The sequence below is a fragment of the Sorex fumeus genome, unplaced genomic scaffold (assembly GCF_029834395.1).
Source record: "Sorex fumeus unplaced genomic scaffold, SorFum_2.1 ptg000051l, whole genome shotgun sequence".
In the NCBI taxonomy this organism is placed as follows: Eukaryota; Metazoa; Chordata; class Mammalia; order Eulipotyphla; family Soricidae; genus Sorex; species Sorex fumeus.
The window spans coordinates 35,250,804-35,272,012 of record NW_026606108.1 but is presented as its reverse complement, the minus strand read 5'-3'; the positions used below and the strand labels follow the sequence as shown (position 1 = coordinate 35,272,012).

The 21,209-nt window shown below is 51.8% G+C and overlaps 1 protein-coding gene across 1 annotated transcript in view; it reads right to left on the bottom strand.

The window, feature by feature from the left end:
- SLC25A48 (solute carrier family 25 member 48) overlaps positions 1 to 21,209 on the bottom strand; it is a 32,961-nt gene that overhangs the window by 8,970 nt on the left and 2,782 nt on the right. Inside the window, exons 2-4 of the mRNA XM_056124770.1 lie at positions 19,870 to 19,913; positions 13,122 to 13,193; positions 10,297 to 10,555 (exon numbers count right to left, since the gene is read on the bottom strand). Coding sequence (XP_055980745.1) covers positions 10,297 to 10,555; positions 13,122 to 13,193; positions 19,870 to 19,913 — 375 coding nt within the window. The remainder of the gene's footprint in view (positions 1 to 10,296; positions 10,556 to 13,121; positions 13,194 to 19,869; positions 19,914 to 21,209) is intronic.

Here is a 21,209-nt window from a genome sequence, read left to right as displayed (position 1 = left end):
TTTGGGGGAAATGGGAAATGTTCGGGAAAGCTGGTCTCTAACTGGTCTTGCCACCAAAATTCCTGTTGTCTCCATTTCTTTCCAGGGCGGAAACAACAGAGAAATCCATTCACATCTTTCTGGGCTGGAAGCACAAGCGATTGAGCTTTTATTGCTCGATAAGCATCTGTTTCTGTCTAGCACAGCATTTTGACTGTGGTAGAGCCTCCATCACCTGGAACAACAGGGCATGGGGCTGGCAGGAGCCGTCTCTGGATGAGTTTACACCACAGAGCCCTCTGCATCTCCTTCCACCCTCCTCATTGCCTTTTTTTTTTTTGGCTTTTTGGGTCATACCCAGCAATGCTCATGGGTTATTCCTGGCTCTGCACTCAGGAATTACTCCTGGTGGTGCTCAGGGGACCATATGGGACGCCAGGAACTAAACCTGAGTTGGCCACGTAAGGCAAGCACTACCTGCTATACTATCACTCTGGCCCCCACCAATATATATTTTTTTATTTTTCAGTTGCAAAAACTCCACTGTGGTGAATCTTATGGGCAATCTCTTCCCTTTGACCCCTCTGAGCTCACTCAAAGGCGTGATGCCATGAAACTGGGCAGATGCCACTATTCGATAGCTCTGACTCTGCCTCAGTAATGTTCAACAGTCCTTTCCCCATAACACTGACCTAACCTCCACTTAAGGTTTGCAATGAATCAGCTGTGGGAATGATGTGGCTTCCAGGAGTGACTGATAGAAGGAGTGTGTCTGATAACATCTTCCTCGTTTGGAGGAGCTGATACTGGTCAAACATTTGCTAAACCTTGACCTGGCCTTGCCCACAAAACCACAACTAAACCTATTCTTTATTTTTCCTCCCAAGGTAGCAATGAGAAATTTTTTTTACACAAATATGCATTTTCCTTTTTACAGATTCCCACATAATTTTACTTTCTGAACCAATTTGGGCTCAATTTCTTTTTTGGGGGGAGGGTGGTTTGGACCACACCAGGTGTTACCCAAGGCTTACTTCTGGCTGTGCACCCAGGGATCACTCCTAGCAATGCTCAGTAGGTTTCGAACCTGGGTCAGTCACATACAAAAGCAAACAACTTACCTGCTGTACTCTCTCTCCAGCCGCAGAGGGTCAATTTTATATAAGATGTCCCTTTCTTCATCCCTAAACACTTCAGTTTGCTTTTCTTAAAATGAAAGGCTATATAATCCATAGCACAGTTATCAGCTCCTAATCTACACTGACAAAACTTTAACCCAATGTATTATTTATACTCGAATTGTCTTGGGAGATCAGAGTGACCTTTATAGTCTCTCACCCGCCACTCCCCTCACCTCAGTCCAGGATCCAGTCCAAGATCCGGTATTACATCTCGTTGCTAGGACTCTTGAGGCAGGGCATGTCTACAATCTTTCTTTGTTTTCTATGACACTGACATTTTTTAAGAGCATACATTCCTGCTTTGGACTAGGAGAACCTTCCTCATTGCTTGTGTGATGTTTCCTGCATCGAGATAATGGATTCTTGGCAGGATTTCCTTCTCTTTCTGAAATCTACCCCCTTCCTATGAAGATCAATCACTTTCAGTTAAGGTCTAATTTGGGTCCAACAAAAGACACCACTCCTGAGTGCACCGTTGGTGAGCTTTGCCAATTGTACATCCCATGTTTGCACACCCTGCTGGGGAAATGATGTCTCATACTTGAAATGAGCCGATCAACAGTCCCCTTACATGGACTGGAGTCCTAACCACCATGCCTTCAAGGCGACAGAATTCGAGATAGGAGCTCCCTATCTGCTTGCTGGATTAGATGCTGCTCGATTCATCTGTTGTTCAACCAACCCAGGAAGAGCTTGAAAATGATCCTAATAATGAAAAATAAGTCTGTGACATCATGCCGAATTGTTCACCGAGACCTCAAAGTGGTCATTAGGCCACAGAGATCACAGCTTCTTGTGCATCTGCAGCTGTCATGTGGTGTGGATGATTTGGCTCATAGGTTTTCTTCTTCCATTTTCTTAAAATGGAAGGAGAAAACCACAGGGAAACCAAGCAGAAAACCACAGGGTCTCCCCTCTGGTGCTCAGAACCAGAGATCCCTGCCTGGCCCTGGGGGATGTCTTGCGAACCTCAGCAAACCTCTGAATCAAAGCCGCTGGGAGCCCAGCAAGGGGCCAACTTCCACTGGGGAAACCAAGCATTGGTGACTCTTAAAAACTGGCTAGGGAGGGTGATGGCCAGCAGCAGTGGCCACAGACACTGGTGGACATGCATGCTAATGCGAGGCACAGAGGGATGGAGTGAGGGCCTGGGGGATCCCCTGCTCACAGGCCTCTCGGGCTCTCCGCTGTCACTCAACCCGCAGGGGCGGGGCCTGAGCAGGAGCATGTGAGGTGAAGAGCGCAGCTATCATTTCTTCTAGGCTGACATGTATTTCTTTCTCCAATTAGAATTTTTTTATTCTGCCCTGAGGATAAAACGATGAATCAAACTGATCATTATTTAAGAGCATTTGCACCCTTTGGGTTCTTGAAATAAAGAGCCCAAGGGGCCTTTTGTTCGAAGTACCAGTTCCACACTGCAGCTACTCAAAATGCCCTCAGTTTTCTGTTTCCGGACTCAGGACTACTAGCAAATTCAAGACCAAGGAAAGCGTCTCAGCACCTCTCCTGGTCTCCTGACCTTAGGACTGATAACGGGTCTAATGAGGTCTAAAATGATGCCCTTCTCCAGTTCAGTCCCTACCACTGCTTCTGTCCCTGCTTGACCACACTCAGTGACTGACTTCACAAGTGCACAAGGCCTCCTGCACAGCCAGATCTGGGAGGCCCACAGGCTCAGCTCTGCAGGGTGGGCAACTTCCAGGTTTGAAGAGATACCCACATAGCCGTCTCTTGGGAGGTCTTCCCAGCTTGGAAAGATGGAAATCCAGTCATAGATGGGGGTATCCACAGAGCTGCCACTTGTACCCCCCTTTCCAGAAGCCAAGAACTAGCCACAGCCCATGGCTGTACCCTCCCGACAGACTCAGCGTCTCATTTCTCTCCCACCTCAGACACTGTTCGGTTTCTTCAGCAGACCATCACCACAGAAACCAGGCAGGTAGACTGGGCTGGCTCAGCGCTTAAAGGCACAGTGTGTGTGTGTGTGTGTGTGTGTGTGTGTGTGTGTTAAGGGAAATGTATGGGGATGTATATGTGTGTGGTGTGTGGTATGTGCTGTGTAGACTTGTGTGTGTATGGTATGTGTGTCTGTGGTGGTGAGTTGTGTGGTATGGGTTTGTATGTTTGTTGTGTTGTGTGTGGTGTATGTGTGTGTGAGGGTGAGTGGTAAGTGGCAGTATGCATGGAACATGTGTGTGTTAGGGAGAAGAGTGATAGGGAGGGGGAACATATATTTCGCAGGACCACTTTCTATAGACTATCCTTGACAGACAAGTTGGCCATCTACAGCTGAGGCTTTTGGTCCCTGCTCAGATTTACCTTCTGGGCTCTAGTGCATCTAGGTCAGGGGTCTTGCAAATAATAGTCAGAGTCATGGAACGATTCTGTGGAAGCCAAGGCTCTATAAGCATCCCAGATGCATGTGACAGACAGGATTCCTAAAGCTTCTATATATTTACAGGGTAATTTCTCTCTTGCGACTTTAATATACAAATAACCCACAATAGCTTCTTCAGTGTTTGCTTAATTCACAGACACTAAATTCTATGAGTTGGATCCCATTTTTTAAAAAAGGGTCCTTTTGGAAAAATCTGGGACCCCAAAAAGCTAGACCCCCTGTTAGAACGGGTCCTTTAAGTGCCATTTCTGAGTATGTTTCTTGCCCTACAGATAATGAGTTTCCAGGTGACTTTACTGGTGGGCATGTGATTGCCTGTTCTACATGGCCTCTTGGTACCTCATTATCTGCTCAATGAGGACAAGAGTGTGTATGTTTGAGGGATGTCTCAGCACCCAGGTCCCCAAAATCTCACCTCCTGTGCTGTGTCTTCATTCAAACCCAGCCCTGCTGAAAGATCTGCAGTTCTGGCCCCGGTGATACACATGTCTAAGGTGCTGTGGGAGCATCCATTCAGGGCTATGTCTATCAGGCACTGGCTGGGGAGCCTCTGTGGGCTGGGGGTGAGTGGAAAGAAGCACCCTTCAGACATTTCTCCAGATCTGATCCGCTAAGAAGAGCCTGCTCCACTCATCTTGCTGTTTCTAAAGAATCTGGCAGTATGTGCCAAAAGCATCTTGAGATAGAAAGGCGCGTTAGCAGAAAGTCCTGGATGAGGAAAAGCCAGGATTTTGCAAGGGGCTAAATTTCCTGTACAACCTGGTGCAAAGAATGTCTCCTCGTTGGCCTGAGTGTTCCTCAAAAAAGAGCAAGAGGCCTCTCCACTACATTTGGATTCTATGAAAATTAATTGAGAATGTTGGCAAATGCATATATATATTAATAAAATGTTTGTTGTTCAAATGTACTTTACTCTAAGAGGTAGAGAAGATGGGAGGTTTGTACAAAGAATTTCACCCACACCCTACTTTGTGGTTTTTACCCCTATGCTGCCACCACACCTAAAAAAACAAAAAAAAAAAACCAGAAAAAAAATGTACTTTACTTGAGGCAAATAGTTATTCTTATTTTTATTACTCTGTCCTGATGTGACTCCAGATTCCGGAAGTTTTGGACCTGCCAACCTCATGCAGTTGTGGCCTGATGCCAAACTTCTCTGGGAGATGGCAGATGTCCACACAGGACCAACACTTACCAAGAACCACTGTCAAGTCTAGAAATGGAACAACACTTGCTCTTGCCCACTGATTTAAAGAAAAAAAATGGATGTTTATAAAGCTTGCACAATCACTTTTTATGCCATACGTACCTTCATTAATCTCTAGTAGATTTTTGGGACCACAGTTTGACAAAGACTAATCCAAACGCCCAGAACTCAAGGCAGAGTTCTTCAACTGCAGAACTATGTGGATTATATGACTGATCTCTCCACCAATATTCTTGTGCTACATTTGGACTGTGATTGCTCCAGCTAGCACTCCCTACTACCAGCCTACACACTACTAGAAATGTTCCTGGCTCTATGGTCCTGGCTTGTCAACAGGTTTCTTACATGTTTTTTTATGCTCCTGCCTTCCCTCGTAGGCTTCCTACTTTACTTGTTGGATGGCTGCCCCTTGCAGAAACACAGAATCCTGAATTCTTGCCCTACACTGAGTCTTGAAAATATGCGGTATCAGAAGCTGCTCCTCCCCGAGGCCAATGTGCCCAGAGAGAGTGTTTTTCTTGGCAGGCACATATCTTTATGGTGGCAATCAAACTAGGTTACCAAAGAGACAAACTGTCTTCAGGGCCTGTGAGGTACAGTTGGTGACATACCCAACCACCAGCCATTTGGGAAAAGTCAGGAGAACCAGAGAAAGGGTTTTGCCTCACTTTCCCTCCACAGGGATTCTTGAACTCAGACCACCTTGTGTTCTGGAGCGTGGCGCTGACCTTACCTCCCCAGATCCACCTCAGTTAACACTCTGTTCTTCCCATCTGACCTGGATTGTTCCCTCCTCTTGGCACATCCAAAACCAGAACTTTCTTCTCCTGGAGTCTAGGCCGAGCTCTGCCCCTTTATTCTATCTTGATGATCCTCGATCCAGCAGAGCAGGTTTTCAGGTGCAAACCTTCAGTTCTTTCCTCAGGGCCTCAACCCCCGCCCCCCCCCCCAAACTATTTACTTCATTCTCTTGTCCCATTGTGGGAAAGGAACCCTTTCCCTTCTCGATCCCTTTGTCTCTGGCCCTACTGTCTCCCCCTCTGCTTTCCTCACATGACATGAGTTACTCAGTACGTTGTTTCTACAGTTTTAGGAGTTAGCTGACCAGGGCCCATGCCCCGTTCTCTGTGCAGCGGATGAATGAACAGGACAAGTGACCCACCCACGTCTTAGTCTCTCCACCTAGGAAGTAGAGATAATGACAGTGGCTGTTTCAGAGTAGCTGCAGAGCCCTTCATAGAGAAGTCTGTCTGCATCTCCCAGGGCCATCATGGCTTTCACTGCTTCATTCACATGTTCCTTCCATGCTCACTGCCTTCTCTGTTGCAGTGTGTCTCCACATTTGCACCTGGTGTCATAATTCCAACGACCACATCTCTGCTGGCCATACACCTGTCTGTCCCTCCAGACCTGGTGTTGGTTCCTCAGCACCTGTGCAGCCTAACTCAGCATGTCCCCACACAAGTCGCCCCACCCCCACCACCTGTCCCCACCAGGTCCCCAAACAGAAGCAGCAACAACCAGAGGCATCTTCTGGCCTTCGAGAAGGCAAGGGGGCAAGGAGCTAGGACAAAGGTAAGGGCATGTGCCTAGCACAGGCCTAGCCTGAATCCTGTTTCTGACACCTCAGGGTCTCCCAAACACCACCAGGAGTGATCCTGAAGGCCCCTAGCACTGCCAAGATGGCTCACTGGGCCTGGGCAGCACCTTACCCTCAGACCGTTGCACTGAACTGCCAACCAGTTGGCCAGTAGTTGCTCCATGACCTCCTGAGCACCACTGGGGAGGTTTCCCCTCCCCCGAAACACCTACCTCAATGCCAAGCACCAAATCACACACTTCATCTGCCACCAATTCTCTGTGGCATGTCCCCCTCGGAGACCCTGGGTCACCTTTCCACGCTCTCTGGTTGGATGTTGGTTTGACGTCCTCCATGGTTCTCTCCTGTTGACCACTTCCCCCCAGTTGCAAGTCCAGGACGCTGGGTCTGTGGTGGCTGGCATCTGATCTGTGGCAATCTCCAAATCTGCCTCTGGAGCTCTGATTCCCAGCCCCTCCAGAAATTGGGTCCACCTTCCCCCTTGGCTGGACCAAGAGTTTCTGGGATTCAAAACACTTGATCATCTGCTGAATCTCAGCCCATCATCCACTAAGAACCCTAGCTCCTGACCCTCACCCTGCATCTTCCAGCATCCCCACCCCCAGCCTCTACCTTGATACCTGCACTAACCAAACAGCTCCCTGGGCTGCCCCATGGCTGCCTTTTCCTGACTCTGTTCCCTTGCTACGAAACCCTCTCCCTCCCCATGCTCCTGTCCTGATTATTCCAACTCCTAGCCCCATCCAAGGCTACCACCTCTCTGGAGCATCCTAACGCACTGAGGCAGAGGTGAAGTTTCCCGAAACTTCCACATTCTCTCACTGATGTACCTGAGATTCTCGCCAGCCAGTGCTCCCTGTAGGCAGGGGCTTGTGTCTGCTGCTTCTGACTCGCCTACCCTGCTCAGCTCTGAGATACCGGTGCAGGAACAGAACTGTGTAATTTCCAACATCAGCCCTCTGCCTCAGGGGGCCTGGTGCCCCTGCCAGTGGTCAGCATAGAGTTAAGGCCACCTCCCTCCAGTCCCCCCCCAATGCTGCCTCCTGTGATGTGGTGGGAACTCTGCCTTGCATGTTAACTAGGCCCTTAATGAAAACCCAGACCCAAAAGCTCCCAGAGTCGGGAGGTGGGAACGTCCTTGGCCACTGCCTCCAGGATGTGACTTGGCCCAGGCGGCAGGAGGGTGGCCAGCCTCAAGGACCACGGCCCTGACTTACAGCTCAGACCCATCCAGGCACCCTGGGAGGCCTCCTTGAGTCCGCTCACAGGGTGCTGATGCCTTGAAAGGGGGAAGGTTTATTCACAGGTGCCTTCCTGCCCAGGGCACAGCCTGAACTCAGCGCAGGCCTCCTGGCCTGCTGAGTGCAGAGGCCCCAGGAGAAAATGCCTATTCTGTGGAAAGTTTTCATGAGAAATATCTGCTAAGTGTACAACCAGAGTTGCAAATGGAAATTCCCTTTACACTTCAGCCACTTTGATGTAATTAGGTACAACCCTTCTGTATAACGGTTGCACAATATGTACCAAAAATCTCAAAAATGACCATACCCTTTGACCAATTCATGAATCAAAGAACCCACACATGGAGGAAAAGGACCCAAAATGAAGGCAACTCTTTATGGACAAACATGCTGATTGTATCTTTAGTTTTCAAGGAGGGAAAACTGTAAAGTGCCTAAACGTTCATTGGTGGAAATACTGTGAAAAGTCAGTTTAAAATCTGATTGCTAGTGCTTATTTGGTTGTTTTCAATGTGCAGGACACCTTGCTGAGTTTTGGTCCTGGTTGTAAAGCAACTACTACTGCTAAGGCCTGCCTTGCACATCAGGAAACTGAGGCTTGGTGCATGGTCCAAGGATTCTTATCTCTGGTAAGGGGAGTTTTCAAAGCAGGTAGACTCACTCCGGAAATGGGATTATCACCACACTGAACGTGAGCACTAAATGACTGAGCCCAATTTACTTTTATTGCAGTCTTTCTGTTTTAAGTCATTTTACATGCTGTTACAACAACATGGAGTCGTTTCTGTTATATTGCTCAAAACTGGATATGAAAATTGGGTGTCTCCTTTGAAAGCATTTCAACTGAGTATACATAAAAAGAAAAAGTAGCTGATTACTACCAGGGACAGACAGCCTTGGGACGTCTGGCATTTTCTTGTGTGTTCCAGGATCTGCATTTCCCCCCAGTGCCCCATTTCCAATCCAGGCTCATCCCTTGCAGAGAGCCAGGATGGTCTCCCATGGACCTGTGACACTGTCTCGAAGCAGAGAAGCCGGTGGCCCCATGGCTGCTGGCTTCAGTATGTGGCCACTGGCCCTATGACTCATCACTACCACCCAGGAAGTGGCTGGCAATTCTGGGGGAAAGTTATAAGTCATAAGCAAGCCCACAAGCCCTGCCCGGGATATGCCTCTGAGTGGTTAGCCCCTGACACAGAGCAGAGCCCAGCAGTGCGCTCAGCCCTGGTGGTACCCTCTGGTCCATGCACAGCACTTGATTCTTTGAACAGTACCTCTCAGACAGGGCAGAGAGCTGCAACAAGGCACCCAGGGACCTGGGGTACTCCTAAAGGAGGTTTTGGGGTTTGGGCTATAAGGCACAGCTGAGAACATCTGGAAACAGAGGGATCACTTGGAAGGCTGCCAGGGAGCAGAAGCCTGTGAGAGCCACCAGTCCCTCCTAGACATGGGAAGTGACAGAGGAGGACAGGCCAGCCATCGAGACCTGAGAGGAGGTGAGCTGGGAAGGGGCCGAGTGGACAGGGTAACAAGAGAGCTGGGAAACAGACCCCAAGTTCTCAAAATTTGTCCTTGAAGACCCCAGTTTGCTTCTCCACTCAGACCGGACTCCTGGATCTTTCCACCTTCCTTTATCCAGCACTCCTGGAGAAGAGGCAGAAACCTCCTTCCAGTCAGGCAGGCATGAGTGAAATGGCTTGTGGTCCAGGGCACACAGGAATTAAGGTCAGGGCATCGGGCTAAAGAGAGGGGTGTGTGTGGTGGGGGGTGCAGGACGCAGCCTCTTCACATCAGCATCCTCTGGGGGAAGCCCCGGCCACTGGAGCTGCCATATGGGCAGCACGGCTAGAGGTGAGGCAGTGCGGGCTCACGTTCAGGCCCCCTACTTGTTTCTATGTCCTGGGGCTCACCTTGTAAACTTCTTGATTAGGGGACTGGAGAGCTAGCACAGCAAGCGGCTAGGGTTCTGGATTTGCATGTGGCCAACCTGGGTTCGATCCCCAGAACCACATGGGGCTCCCTGAGTTCTTCGCAGAGTGATCCCTGAGCTGGGAATAGGAGTCAGCCCTGAGCACAGCTGGGCTTTTGAGCCCAAAAATCCCAACACAAATTTTTTTTATATGAACAAGCAATTCTGAGGTTTCATTTCACACCAATTAAATGCAGCAGGCCCTCACTCTCGAAACATTAACTGTGAGTTCTTGAGTAAGGTATTCTAGCTTTGTGGGGGCCTCAGTTTTCTCATCTGTGAAATGGGGAGAGCAACAATGCCTGCCTGCCTCTCCTGAAGGGGCACAGGGCAGGGTGACAGGAATACACAATTAGTTTTCAGCAAGCATCCAGCAGCAGCAAGCATGCAGTCACCCTAAGTGATGGCAGTAGATGAATCAGAGTGACGGGGACAGAGTGAGAGAAGAGCAGCTAGGAAGCTTGCCTTACACACAGTCAATCTAGATTTGATCCCTAGCATCTGCCAGGAGTGATTCTTGAGCACAGAGCTAAGGGTAAGCCCTGAGCGGGGATGGGGGTGGTCCCAAAACAAACAAAAAGAGTGACAGATTCTAACCTAACAACACTGATGGCCTGCTTGGTGAGAAGGATGCTCAAGCCACATCCCAGATTGGGGGTGGGTGGAGGGGAAGGCAGGCAAGATCCCAGAGCCCAGGGGTCCTGTGTCAGCCTCTTACCTTCCCGAAATGGCCGTGTTTGCATCTGCAGCCGGATTTTGATGAGGTCCACGGGCGTGCTCAGCCCCACGGACACCAACCCCGCCACCATGCTGGCCAGAAGCAGGTGGGACAAGGCACTGGGTGGGCTGGCCTCGTACTCACTGCTGTGGCGCTGGCTGAGGAACCGCATGGTGTTACTGAAGACCCCAAACACCAAGCAGTTATTGATGGCGATGCTGGCCAGGGGGAAGGACATGCCCTTGAAGAAGCCAAAGACCTGTGGGGAAGTCCAGAGGGGGCAGCGTCAGGGCCCGGGGCGGTCACATTCTCCGAGTGGCCTTCTGTGCTACCCCTGCTGTCTGGAGCTGCTGGCTGGTGGCAGAGAAATAAAATTGATACATGTGTGACAGGAGTAGAAGGAGGTGGTGGGCATAAAAGAGAAGAAAAACCCCAGTGTGGGCATGGGTGTGAGGAACCTTCCACTGCTGGTGGAAAGGCCCACTGGATGACCTTTTCGAAAAATAACGTGGGCCCTCCTCAAAAATATAAGAATTGAGTATCCATAAGATTTTGCAATTTCACTTCTCAGCATCTACCCCAGGGACCTGCAAACTCCATTTTGAAAAGACATCTGTGCTCCTAGGTTCACCGCAGCACTAGTCATAGTCACCGAGATCTAGAAACCACCCAGCTGACCCAGAACACATGGCTGGATAAAGCAATGCAGTGGAATACTACTCTGCTACAAAGAAGGATGAAATCCTGCAATTTGCTGTGGTGTGGAAGGAGGTCGAGGGCGTCCGGAGATGGAGATGCTGAAGTCCGGAGAGGGAGAGACACAGAACGATCTTGGTCATAGGTGGGATAGAAAGATACATAGTAAGGAAGCAATGAATGACCAAAAGCAAGAGGCCTGGAGAGTTTGTCCACAGACATGAGCCTGCCTGCGGGCAGAGGGGTGAGGGCTGCAGGCGGAGGGTGTGGCATTAGGACCAAACATGCAGGAAAGTGTCATTAACAGTATTGAGCATCACAGCACCCCAGCGGAAGGCAGGAGAAGTGCTGATGTGAGAGGGGAGAAAGGAGTGAGGGGGACCATCGGGCGGGTGTCCTAGCTGGGAGCAATTGGGTCTCTACGGAGTCTTGTTCCTTGTACCATGGGGGCCAGGCCTGGCACCCATGTTTGCCACTGAAGTGTTCTCTCATGGGAAAGAAATCAGCCTGTGGCTGGAGGGAGCCTGCAAAATCCTAGAGCTAGGCTGGCTTCGGGCGTCAGGCTTGGCCTCCTCGTCTGCCACAAAGCACTGTTAGGCCCTTCCTGTGGGCCAGGGGGCAGAGGGCCAGGGAGAAATAGTTCCTTCCCACCCCCAGCCCACAGTTGGAGCACAGAGAAAGGGGACCTAGGACAGACCCCCTGATGGGCAATGAAAAAAGAGCGCTGAGTCTGTGGTGAGGGGTGGGAGGAGGTCAGCCCCAGGGGTACCAGGGTCAGCGCAGCAGTTGGCAGCCCTGAGCACAGGCATCTCTTGGCATAAGAACAGAGAGGGGACTTCCCAGGAGGGCAGCTGGGAGAGGCTTCTGTGCCTGGGAGAGGGCTGTTCTGGGGACCCACCCTCACTGCACTCCCCACACCACAGACGCTCCACCCGCAGCTGGAAAATTCCACAGCTTCCTGGAGGAGCCATGGCCAAGCACACAATTCAGCCAGGGCCAAAGACGACAAAGTGCCAGAGCTTCCAGATAGATGCAGGCCCTGCGCAAAGTCGGACATCCTAGTGTAAAGGTGTGAGTGCACACACTGCACCCTATTCGCCAGAGAAGGACCCCTCACACTCACATGTTCACATGCACACACACACAGGCCTGACACACATGCCACTCACAGACACACACGTGTAGCATGTGCGTACACACACATGCGTGGCTCAGGATCACCCTCAGCAACTTGGGGTGCCACTTGGCCTCGTGCCGTGTGTTTCAGAGAAACGCTCACAGCCCCCCGTGTGGCTCCGGAGCTGGGAGGCCCGTTGGCAGCCACTGTGGGCAAGAGGTGCCAAGGAGGAGAATCAATGGGCGCTTTCAGAGGAGGGAAGCATCCCACATCACCCCAGAATAGCAAGAACCAGGCTAGCCGGCAGGGCCCGCCTGGTTGGAAAGCCTTGGAACCCAGAGTTAGAACAGCAGCTGGGGCACATGGGCGGCTGCGGGGGAAGCTCCAAGCGCAGGCAGAGGGTCTCCCACTAGTGCAGAGCACATCCTGCATGGGGTCAGCTAGGGGTCCCGTTCCCATGACTCAAGGAGAAGCCTGGAGCTCATGTTGGGCACGTTTCAGTGCTTCTGCCATTCTGAACTGGAAACTAAATTCCAATGACAGAGGGACCTAGTACATTATCGCCAGTGCATGGGAGGATGGTGAGGAGGACACAGTGGGGGCTTATCAAAAGACAAAACCCTTGAGTCCTCTGGACTGGAGCGACCTCTGGGACAAGTCGGTCCTGGGCATGTGCAATGAGGAGCTCGGGGCTCCAGATAAAGAGGTGCCTGTGCGCGCTGGGATCACTGGCCACACCTTCAGATGGCAGAAACTGACAAGTCCCCCTGTTTGTGCAGGAATTTTCCACCCCGTGGCTCTAAACATCTGCAGAGATCACACAAAGCATGCTGTTGTTGTCTTCGTCTCACTGCATGAGGCAGCAGGTACATCTAGGGGGTCTGCAGTATCTGAGGGGTGGGATAGACAGAATGAAACTCTGTCAAAACAAACGCCCAGAGCAGAATGCAGGCTCCAGTGGGTTCTGCCCTTCCCAGGGGACTCCCTGCAGGGATGGCTTGGGCACACTTACACTCTCCCTCCTGTACACTGTGTAGATACAGTCCAGGGTGTTCCTGTAGCCGATGCCAGCCTGCAGGCGAGTCTGCGAAAACAAACAAGGCAGTGAGGGGGCCAAGCAGGGGGTGCAGGTCCACACAGTGCCTGGGGTGCTTCACTTCTGGCAGCAAGGCCCGGCCCATACCCTTACCTGCTCCCTCCCCTGCATGCTCAGCTCATTCAGGCCTTGCTACCCCCTTGGGCTCAGAGAATAAGGAAGGCCTGTTTGCAAGGGAAAAGGAAAAACAAATAAAACCAATGGAGACTATTATCACTATAATGGCTAAAACCTGAGCACAAAATGTGGTTGTCACTGTCACTGAAATATTCTTAGGAGTGGCCTTCTCTTACCCCCAAACCTCCTCCTGTTCCTCCTGGCCCTGGGCCCCTGCACCACACTCACCCCTTCACCTGCATCTACTCAGCACCCAGTCTGTCCTTCCTGAGCAAGTCAGAGGGCTTGGGCCCAGCTATGGAAGCAGGGAGGGTCACTGTCACCATGGGGACCAGCTCAGGGCCCTCCCAGGCCCCAGAAGACCCTCCCCGGGCACCCTCTCACCCACACGCACCTCTCTCCCATGCCCCTGCCCCGTGCCCACCGTGTGGTGCAGACCCAGTTCCTGGAACACCAATTCGTTCCTGCCTCTAGAAGGTGCTCCCTGCGGCTACTCCCCAAGAGGTGGCTCCTCCCACTAGTGCTCATCTTTGGGGGCTGAGCATAAGGGCTGAAATGGTGTCACTGTTGGCTTGGCTTGGCTTGGGTTGGGCTGCTCTTCCTGGGAAGGTGGGTGAGAGGGGGCTTGGGCCACACACTTGGTGCTCAGGGATCATTCCTAGCATGGCTCGGGAGATCATAGGTGGTTCCAGGGATCAACCCCAGGGTAGCCACGCAAAAGGCTTGATGTTCTGTGTGTGTCTCTCTCTCTTTTTCTCTCTCCCTCCTCTCTCTCTTTCTCCCTCCACTTTCTCTTTCCCTCCTCTCTGTGTCTGTCTCTGTCTCTCTGTCTTTCTGTCTCTCTTTCTCTCTCTCCTCTCCTCTCCTCTTCCCTTTTTTCTCTCTCTTTCTCTCTCTCTCCTCTCCTCTTCTCTTCTCTCTCTCTCTCTCTCTCTCTCTCTCTCCCATCTCTCTGTCTCCACACCCAGAGATGGTCTGGGGTCCTCCTGACTCTGTGCTCAGGAGTACCCATGGGCAGGCCCTTGAGGTGCCTATGTGTTGGTGGGGCTTGGAACTAGGCATGCAGGACAAGCACTTACTCCTGTATTATCTCCCTGACTCCAAGTTTGCACTTCTTTTAAGATGGCCAACCTATGTTTCTCCACTAAACATTCTGCCAGTCCCTACTCCACACTGAGGCCAGCTGAAGAGACCATGACAGGGGTGCAGAGGAGGAGACCTTAGACACTGCTGCCTACAGAGCCCAGGGTGGGCTGAGACGCTAAGGCCCAGGGTGCCAGCGAACACTTCACTATGGACAGCCTGAGCTTAATCTCTCCACCAGTAATCAGAGGCTACCTTTTTGTTTATTTGTTTTTAGTTTTTTATTAGTGAATCACCGTGAGGTACACGTGTTTGCATTTCAGTCATACAATGATCATGTACCCATCCCTCCACCAGTGCCCATTCTCCTCCACCAATGTTCCCAGTATCCCTCCCACCACCCCCTCCCCTTCTCCATCTCCCCCCGCCACCCCCCCACCTCAGCAGGGCATTCCCTTTTATTCTCTCTCCTTTTGAGTGTTGTTGTTTGCAATAGAAGTATTAAGTGGACATCGTTTTCAGTCTATAGTCTACTTTCAGCACGCATCTTTCAACCCAAGCGGGTCCTCCCAACATCCTTTACTTAGTATTCCCTTCTTTATCTGAATTGCCTTTTACCCTAGCATGTAAGGCCAGCTTCCAAGCTGTGGAGCAGATCTCCTGGTCCTTATCTCTACTACTCTTGGGTGTTAATCTCCCATTCAATCAGGAGCTTCTTTCATTAATTTTAGAATGTATGATTAAGAAGATTAATGGCACAGGAAACGTGAGAATATATTCTCTTGATAAAATACATTTCAAGGGCTGGGGAGAAGGCCCACATGGTAGACAGAGCTCAGGGCCTGATGTGCTGCTTTTGGTTCCCAGCACTGCATGACCCGCCTGAGCAGCCCTGGGTGGGACCCTAGGGGCCCACGTATACTTCCAGATCCATATCCCTGGGCTGGAGCAAGATCAGGAGAAATGCCATGTCAGCACCACTGGGTGTGACCCCTGTGAAACTAACTTTCAACATTCCCTGAAACTAAATTTCAACATTCCCTGAAATTTCCTTCAGCTGACCCCTTGCCTGTACTTCTCCTCTGAGCTCATTGCTAGGCCTCCTCACGTGGCGAAGAGTTTAATAAATAACCATCTAACTAGTTTTATAACCACAGAATATATGCCATACTTTAATAGGCGTGCAACACCATTGGCACTGCTGCTCCCAAGGATGACTTTTCATGGTCAGAGGAAGTTGAGTTGATAAAGTGAGTTTATCAATTCACTCAGCCAATATTGCTTTCCTTTTCTTTCTTTCCTTTTTTCTTTTTTTTGTTTTTTGTTTTGGGACTACACCCAATGATGATCAGTAGTTATGCCTGGCTCTGCACTCAGGAATAGTTTCTGGTGGTGCTCAGGGGACCATATGGGATGCCAGGGATCGAACCCAGGTTGGCCGTATGCCATGGCAAATGCCCAACCCACTGAACTATTGCTCCAGTCCTCAGCCAATATTTCCTGGGGGCCAATTTTGTAGCAGTCCCAGTCTCAATCTCTGGGAATTCAGCAGTGGGGCCACCACCCTACCCTCAGGGAGCTAACAGCTGAGGGGGTGGTAAAGATAGTCAATAATCAATAATCTCAAGCAAATATCTGCCAGGTAAGGACAAGGGCCATGGAGAGAAACAAGTCAAGGACCAGAGGGCTAGGGTGGTGGTGGTGGGGAATAAGAATTTTACGGGGGAGGTGAGGGATGTGGCTTGCAGGAGAGCACATGCTTTACATGTGGGGGACCCTGGGGCCGATCCCCAGTGTCTCAAAAAATCCATACAAATAGACTGAGGAGCGGGGAAGGCCCTGTAAGATGCAGCCAGGGAGAACCAGGCCTTTGTGTTCATAAAAAGAACCACGGGGGGGGGGGGGGGGGGGGGTGTTACCTTTAGGGCTGCTGTCCCAGGAAAAGCACAATGCCCTGTCCTGCTGGCCACAACTTCAATGCAGCAAAGCTCTCAGGGGCTCCTGACATTTGCAAAGCCTCCTAAGTCAATACTTAAAGATTTTTGTGAGTCCCTGCAGCAGGCTGAAAAAATTCCCTCAAAAAGACGAGTATAGGGGGTCAGTTATAGTACAGCAGGTAAGGCACTTGCCTTGCACACAACCAACCCAGATTCTATCCCCGGAATCCCAGATGGTTACCTGAGTGCTTCCGGGAGTGATTCCTGAGTGCAGAGCCACTCAGCAAGAGTTACCCCTGAACACTGCCGGGTGTGACCCCAAAACAAAACAAACAAACAAAAGCGAAGTCCAAATCTTCACAGCCCAGCGCCTGGGAATGTGGCCTCTCTGGGAGCTGGTGGCCTTAATCTTAGGTTCTGGACAGGGGCTAGGAGGGCAGCTGAGAGCTGAGGAACTCATGCTCAGGGGACAGGTCCTACAGACAGTCTGGCAACACCTTGAGCTCTGAGCAACTAGATTTCTCTGCTCCGAAGCCACCCACTTGGTGGTCATCTGTGACAGCTGCCCAGGAAATGGTTCTGGCCCTCAGCAGCCCTGTCTCTCACACCCAGTCAAACCATTACCTATCACAGGCTCACAGTTTTCATGTCTACTTAGTTTTGAAAGAACCAGATTCCTCTCCCCATGCCGTGACACCCAGAGGGGGACAGGCAGGGGGCAGCTCCATGGCTGGGCCACTGGAGAAGCATTTGGGATATGCCTGCCTGCCTTGGGCAGAGTCCTCAGAGCGCCCCGAGTGAGTGCTCTCAGGAAACTCAGGGCATTTTAATCACATGTCCCAAATGGTTAAATTCTAGCAAGACATTGTTATGTGCTATGAAAAAAAAATCAGAAAAAATTAACATAGAAGGATATTGTTGAAATAGAGCTACCAATTCTGGGGTTTTGGGGGGTGGGAGGGGCAGAGAAGGGGGTCAGGACACACTGGGTGATACTCAGTGGAACAATGTATGGTGTCAGGGATCAAACTGGGGTCAGCTATGGGTAAGGCCAATGCCTTATCTGCTGTACTATCTCTGGCCCCAGCAGCTGCCAAGTCTGAATGCCCGCTGAGTTCCGGGAAGGCTGTGTAACAGGAAATAGTATCTACCTCTAACGTATGTCTGCCCTGTAAGGGGGGAACTTGTGCTGTGGGAGACAAACAGCCACAGCAGGACTCAGGGACTGGACTCAGGACTCTGGCCCTGCTGCCTCCCCTCGGTGACACTGTCCCCGGCTGGACTGTCCATGGGAGGACTCAGGAACCTGCTAGGTGAGTTTTCAAGGGGCTGGGGAAGGCAGGACACAACCTGTGCTTTCACTCTCACTTACTGGGACCTCAAAACCCCGCCCCAGTCTCCAGGCCTGGCCCTTAGCAGGGCACTGCCCAGAAGCCACTCACTCACTCACTCACTCGTAGCATTTCCGGAGACCTGAGGCTGCCTAGTTGTGCTCTGAAAGGGGAAGTCAGATCGCTCAGCGGGGGACAAACAGGCCATCCCTGGTGGGGCATGGACAGACTCAGCACTGGCCCACCCTGGGCAGTTCCTAGCAAGGCATTCTCTGGGCAGGCAGAGCTGTGTGCCCTGCTCAGCGGCCCAAGGACTAGGGCGGGTAGGAGGCAGGTCGCCCAGCCCCAAGGCTTCCCCCACCTGCCCATTCTCCCCAGGGTGTTCTCCAGCTCCCATGCCACACCCCTGCTCACCTCAGCACATCCATCCTCACATGCTGGCTTGGCTGTGCCCTTTAGAGTAACCCCCACCCCACCCCCACCGGCTCTTCCTCTGATCACCCACCGCCCAACCCAACCCTCCCCAGCGGTCTGGCCTCAGCTCCTTCCTGCCGGCTGCTTCAATCACTGGGGTCTGGCCTCAGTTAGCTTCCCCTCTCCAAAGGGGCCACATCTGACGGCCCCCTCAGCAGTGCCTGCTCCCCAGCACCCCCCTGCCCCCAGCTGCACAGCCTGATGCATTTCTGGCTTTTCTGATCTGTCACTTTCCTACGAAGATCTGCGCCCTCCTTTCTTGCTAGATCCTAAACCCAGAGGCCTGGGGAGGACAGGTATGCTGGCAGGGGCCCCCACACCCCCATCCCCACTCACCTCCCCTCAGATTCTCTGGCCAGAATGCAGCCTCAGCACTTCTGGATATACCAGAATCTTCCTCCTCCTCCTCCGCGCACCTCTAGGGCTCTAGGCTGGCACTGTCCTTGCATGGCTGGAGGAGTCAGGGTCCTGCCTTTCAGTCCTGCAGTCATGGCAGGGCCAGAAGTGCCTGTGGCCCCTGGGGGTAGTCTGGGGAGGTGGGAGTAGAGGGGCAGGTGGCTCGGGACCTCCTGCCTTTGTTTTGGAGCTTCCCATGGGGCCCCAGTCCCCTTCAGGCCTCTCAAAGCTCAGAGAAGGTGCAAGCCGAGGGGCAGGAGGCCCAGAGCCAGACCCCTTTGGGGCCTGGAGCACCCACCCTCCCATAGCCTGGCTGAGAGGTCGGTACCCCACTCCACTCCTGGATTGCAGGGGAAGGCAGGAGCAGCCCCGGGAGGGCGGCACTAAGTCTGCACCCCCACAGTCAGGACCCCAGTGCCCCCACATCCCCGCTTCTCCATCTGAAGTATTTCTCCAACTATTCAGGACGCAGGGGACTGACCTCCCCATGCAGAAGGAAGCAGGGTTTCCCCCGGAGGGGCCTGAGGTCAGTCACGGGGGGAGAGGAGTAGGACAACTTTGCAGAAAGGAACTTGCAACAACTGCAGGATGGGGGGCATCTCCCAGCATGGGTTTGGAAGGGGCACTCTGGTGACTCTGTTCTCGGGACCCCACTGGGGCAGGTAAGGGGAAGTGGGGGCAACATCCCTGGCACCACCTCATGCCTACGTGCAGGTGCCTGGATTGCTGAGGCCCCATTTCTATATGAGAACACAGGGCTGGGAAAGCCTGGGGTGGGGCCTCACCCAACCTGCCCCTTCTCAGGCCCAGATGGCTTCCACTGCCCACCCATGTCTCGGCCCTAACTCACGGCCCTGAGCATGAGACCTTTCGGGTCTCACGCACACAAGGCATATGTGTGAGCAATGGCCCACCTCCTGGTCCTCCTGCCTGGATCCTAGCCTCACCACAGTCAGGAGAACACTGGCCACGGCACCTTTCCCTGCATGCTTCCCACCCCACTCCCATCTGGAACCCTCCATCCACGCCACTCCCTGGCCAGGGCTAAGTATTGCTCCCAATGGGCCCAGAGGCCACCTCTCTCTTGGGGCCCATCCTGGTGCCTTAGCTGCCCCACACCTGCAGGGGAACACTCACATGGCCTGCCCCTCCCCCAGGCAGGAATGGGACAGTCATTGAAATGAAGAGTGTGAAGAGTGAAGTCACTCCAGAGCAGGACCCCTGCATCCACCCTCTGCCCGGGCTGGCCACCCGCAGCAGGTGCGTTTCTGCACACACTCCTCTGTGCCCCACTCTGCATAGTGTTGACAAACAGGGCGACCATACCTTGACCGTGTCCAGCGGGTGACCGATTATGACACTGGCGGCACCTGGGAATGGAAGAAGCACAGAGGTCACTCAACCCTTGCCTTGGAAGTGTCACTGGCACTCAAAGGGGCTCAGACACTTCCGCTGTCACTTCCTTTGTCTGGAGCAGAGGACTGGAGGGCAGCCCCCTCCCCCCCTCAACCACACACAGAAACTTATTCCAATTGGTGTTTTACCTAGAAGACTCTAGATTTGGAAAGGTTCTTACTCAGGACACCTATAAGGCAGGCAACCAAAGGAAAACAAAGCCGAACACTGAATGTCAGAAATTTAAAACTTTTTGTATGCCTAAGTATCAAGGATGCAAAGACAATTGAGAATTAGGATGGGACATGGGGAAATAGGGATTTTCTCGAGTGACATACTTGATAAGAGTCTAGTATCAAAAGAAAGAACTCTTGGGACTGGAGCAATAATACAGTGGGTAGGGCACTTGCTTTGCACACAGATGATCCAGCTTCGATCTCCAGCATCCCATACGGTCCCCCAAGCACCACCAGAAGTGGTTCCTGAGTGCAGAGCCAGGAGTAGAGACATTTCTCCAAAGAAGGTGTACAGACAGCCTTATGCGCATAATAAGATGCCCCATGAGTTATGAGCAGAATGCAAACTCAAGTCACAGTGAGATTCTCCTTCACTCTCATTTTGTTCCCTATTCAAATAAGTGCTGAGGTGAGGGTAGGGGGTGCATATGGGGAAGATTTGAATTCTGGGACACTCCTGCTGGGAAAATTTAGCAGTTTCCCCAAACATTAAACAGAGAATCGCCCTAAGACCCAGCAATTCCACGCCTAGACATACCCCTAAAATGATTGAAAATGGGCTTTCAAATGTACATCCAGTTCTTGGCAGCAACATTTGCAGCAAAAAAAAGAGGTGGGACCGACCCCAGGGACCCATCAGCTAAAGGCAGACTGAGCAGCCAGCTCCCCATGCAGGCTATCAAATGAAAACAGGTCTGAGGTGACACATGGACACATCATACAATGTGCATTAACTTTGGAAACCTTCTCTAAGTGAAACAAACAAACAAAAGGTAACAGGTTGTATGATTTGTTTCTATAAAATTTCCAGACTAAGGGCTGGAGAAATAAGACTGTGGGTTCAACTCTGGCACCCTGTATGGGCCCTTGAGAACAGCCAGGAGTGATCACTGAGTGCAGTCAGGAATAAGCCCTGAGCATCTGCAGGTATGACATGAAAACAAACAAATTTCCATAAGAAATCCACAGAGAGAGGAAACAGATGAGTGGTTCAGGAAGGGGAGATGGGGGTGATTGCTCTATGGGTGCAAAGTT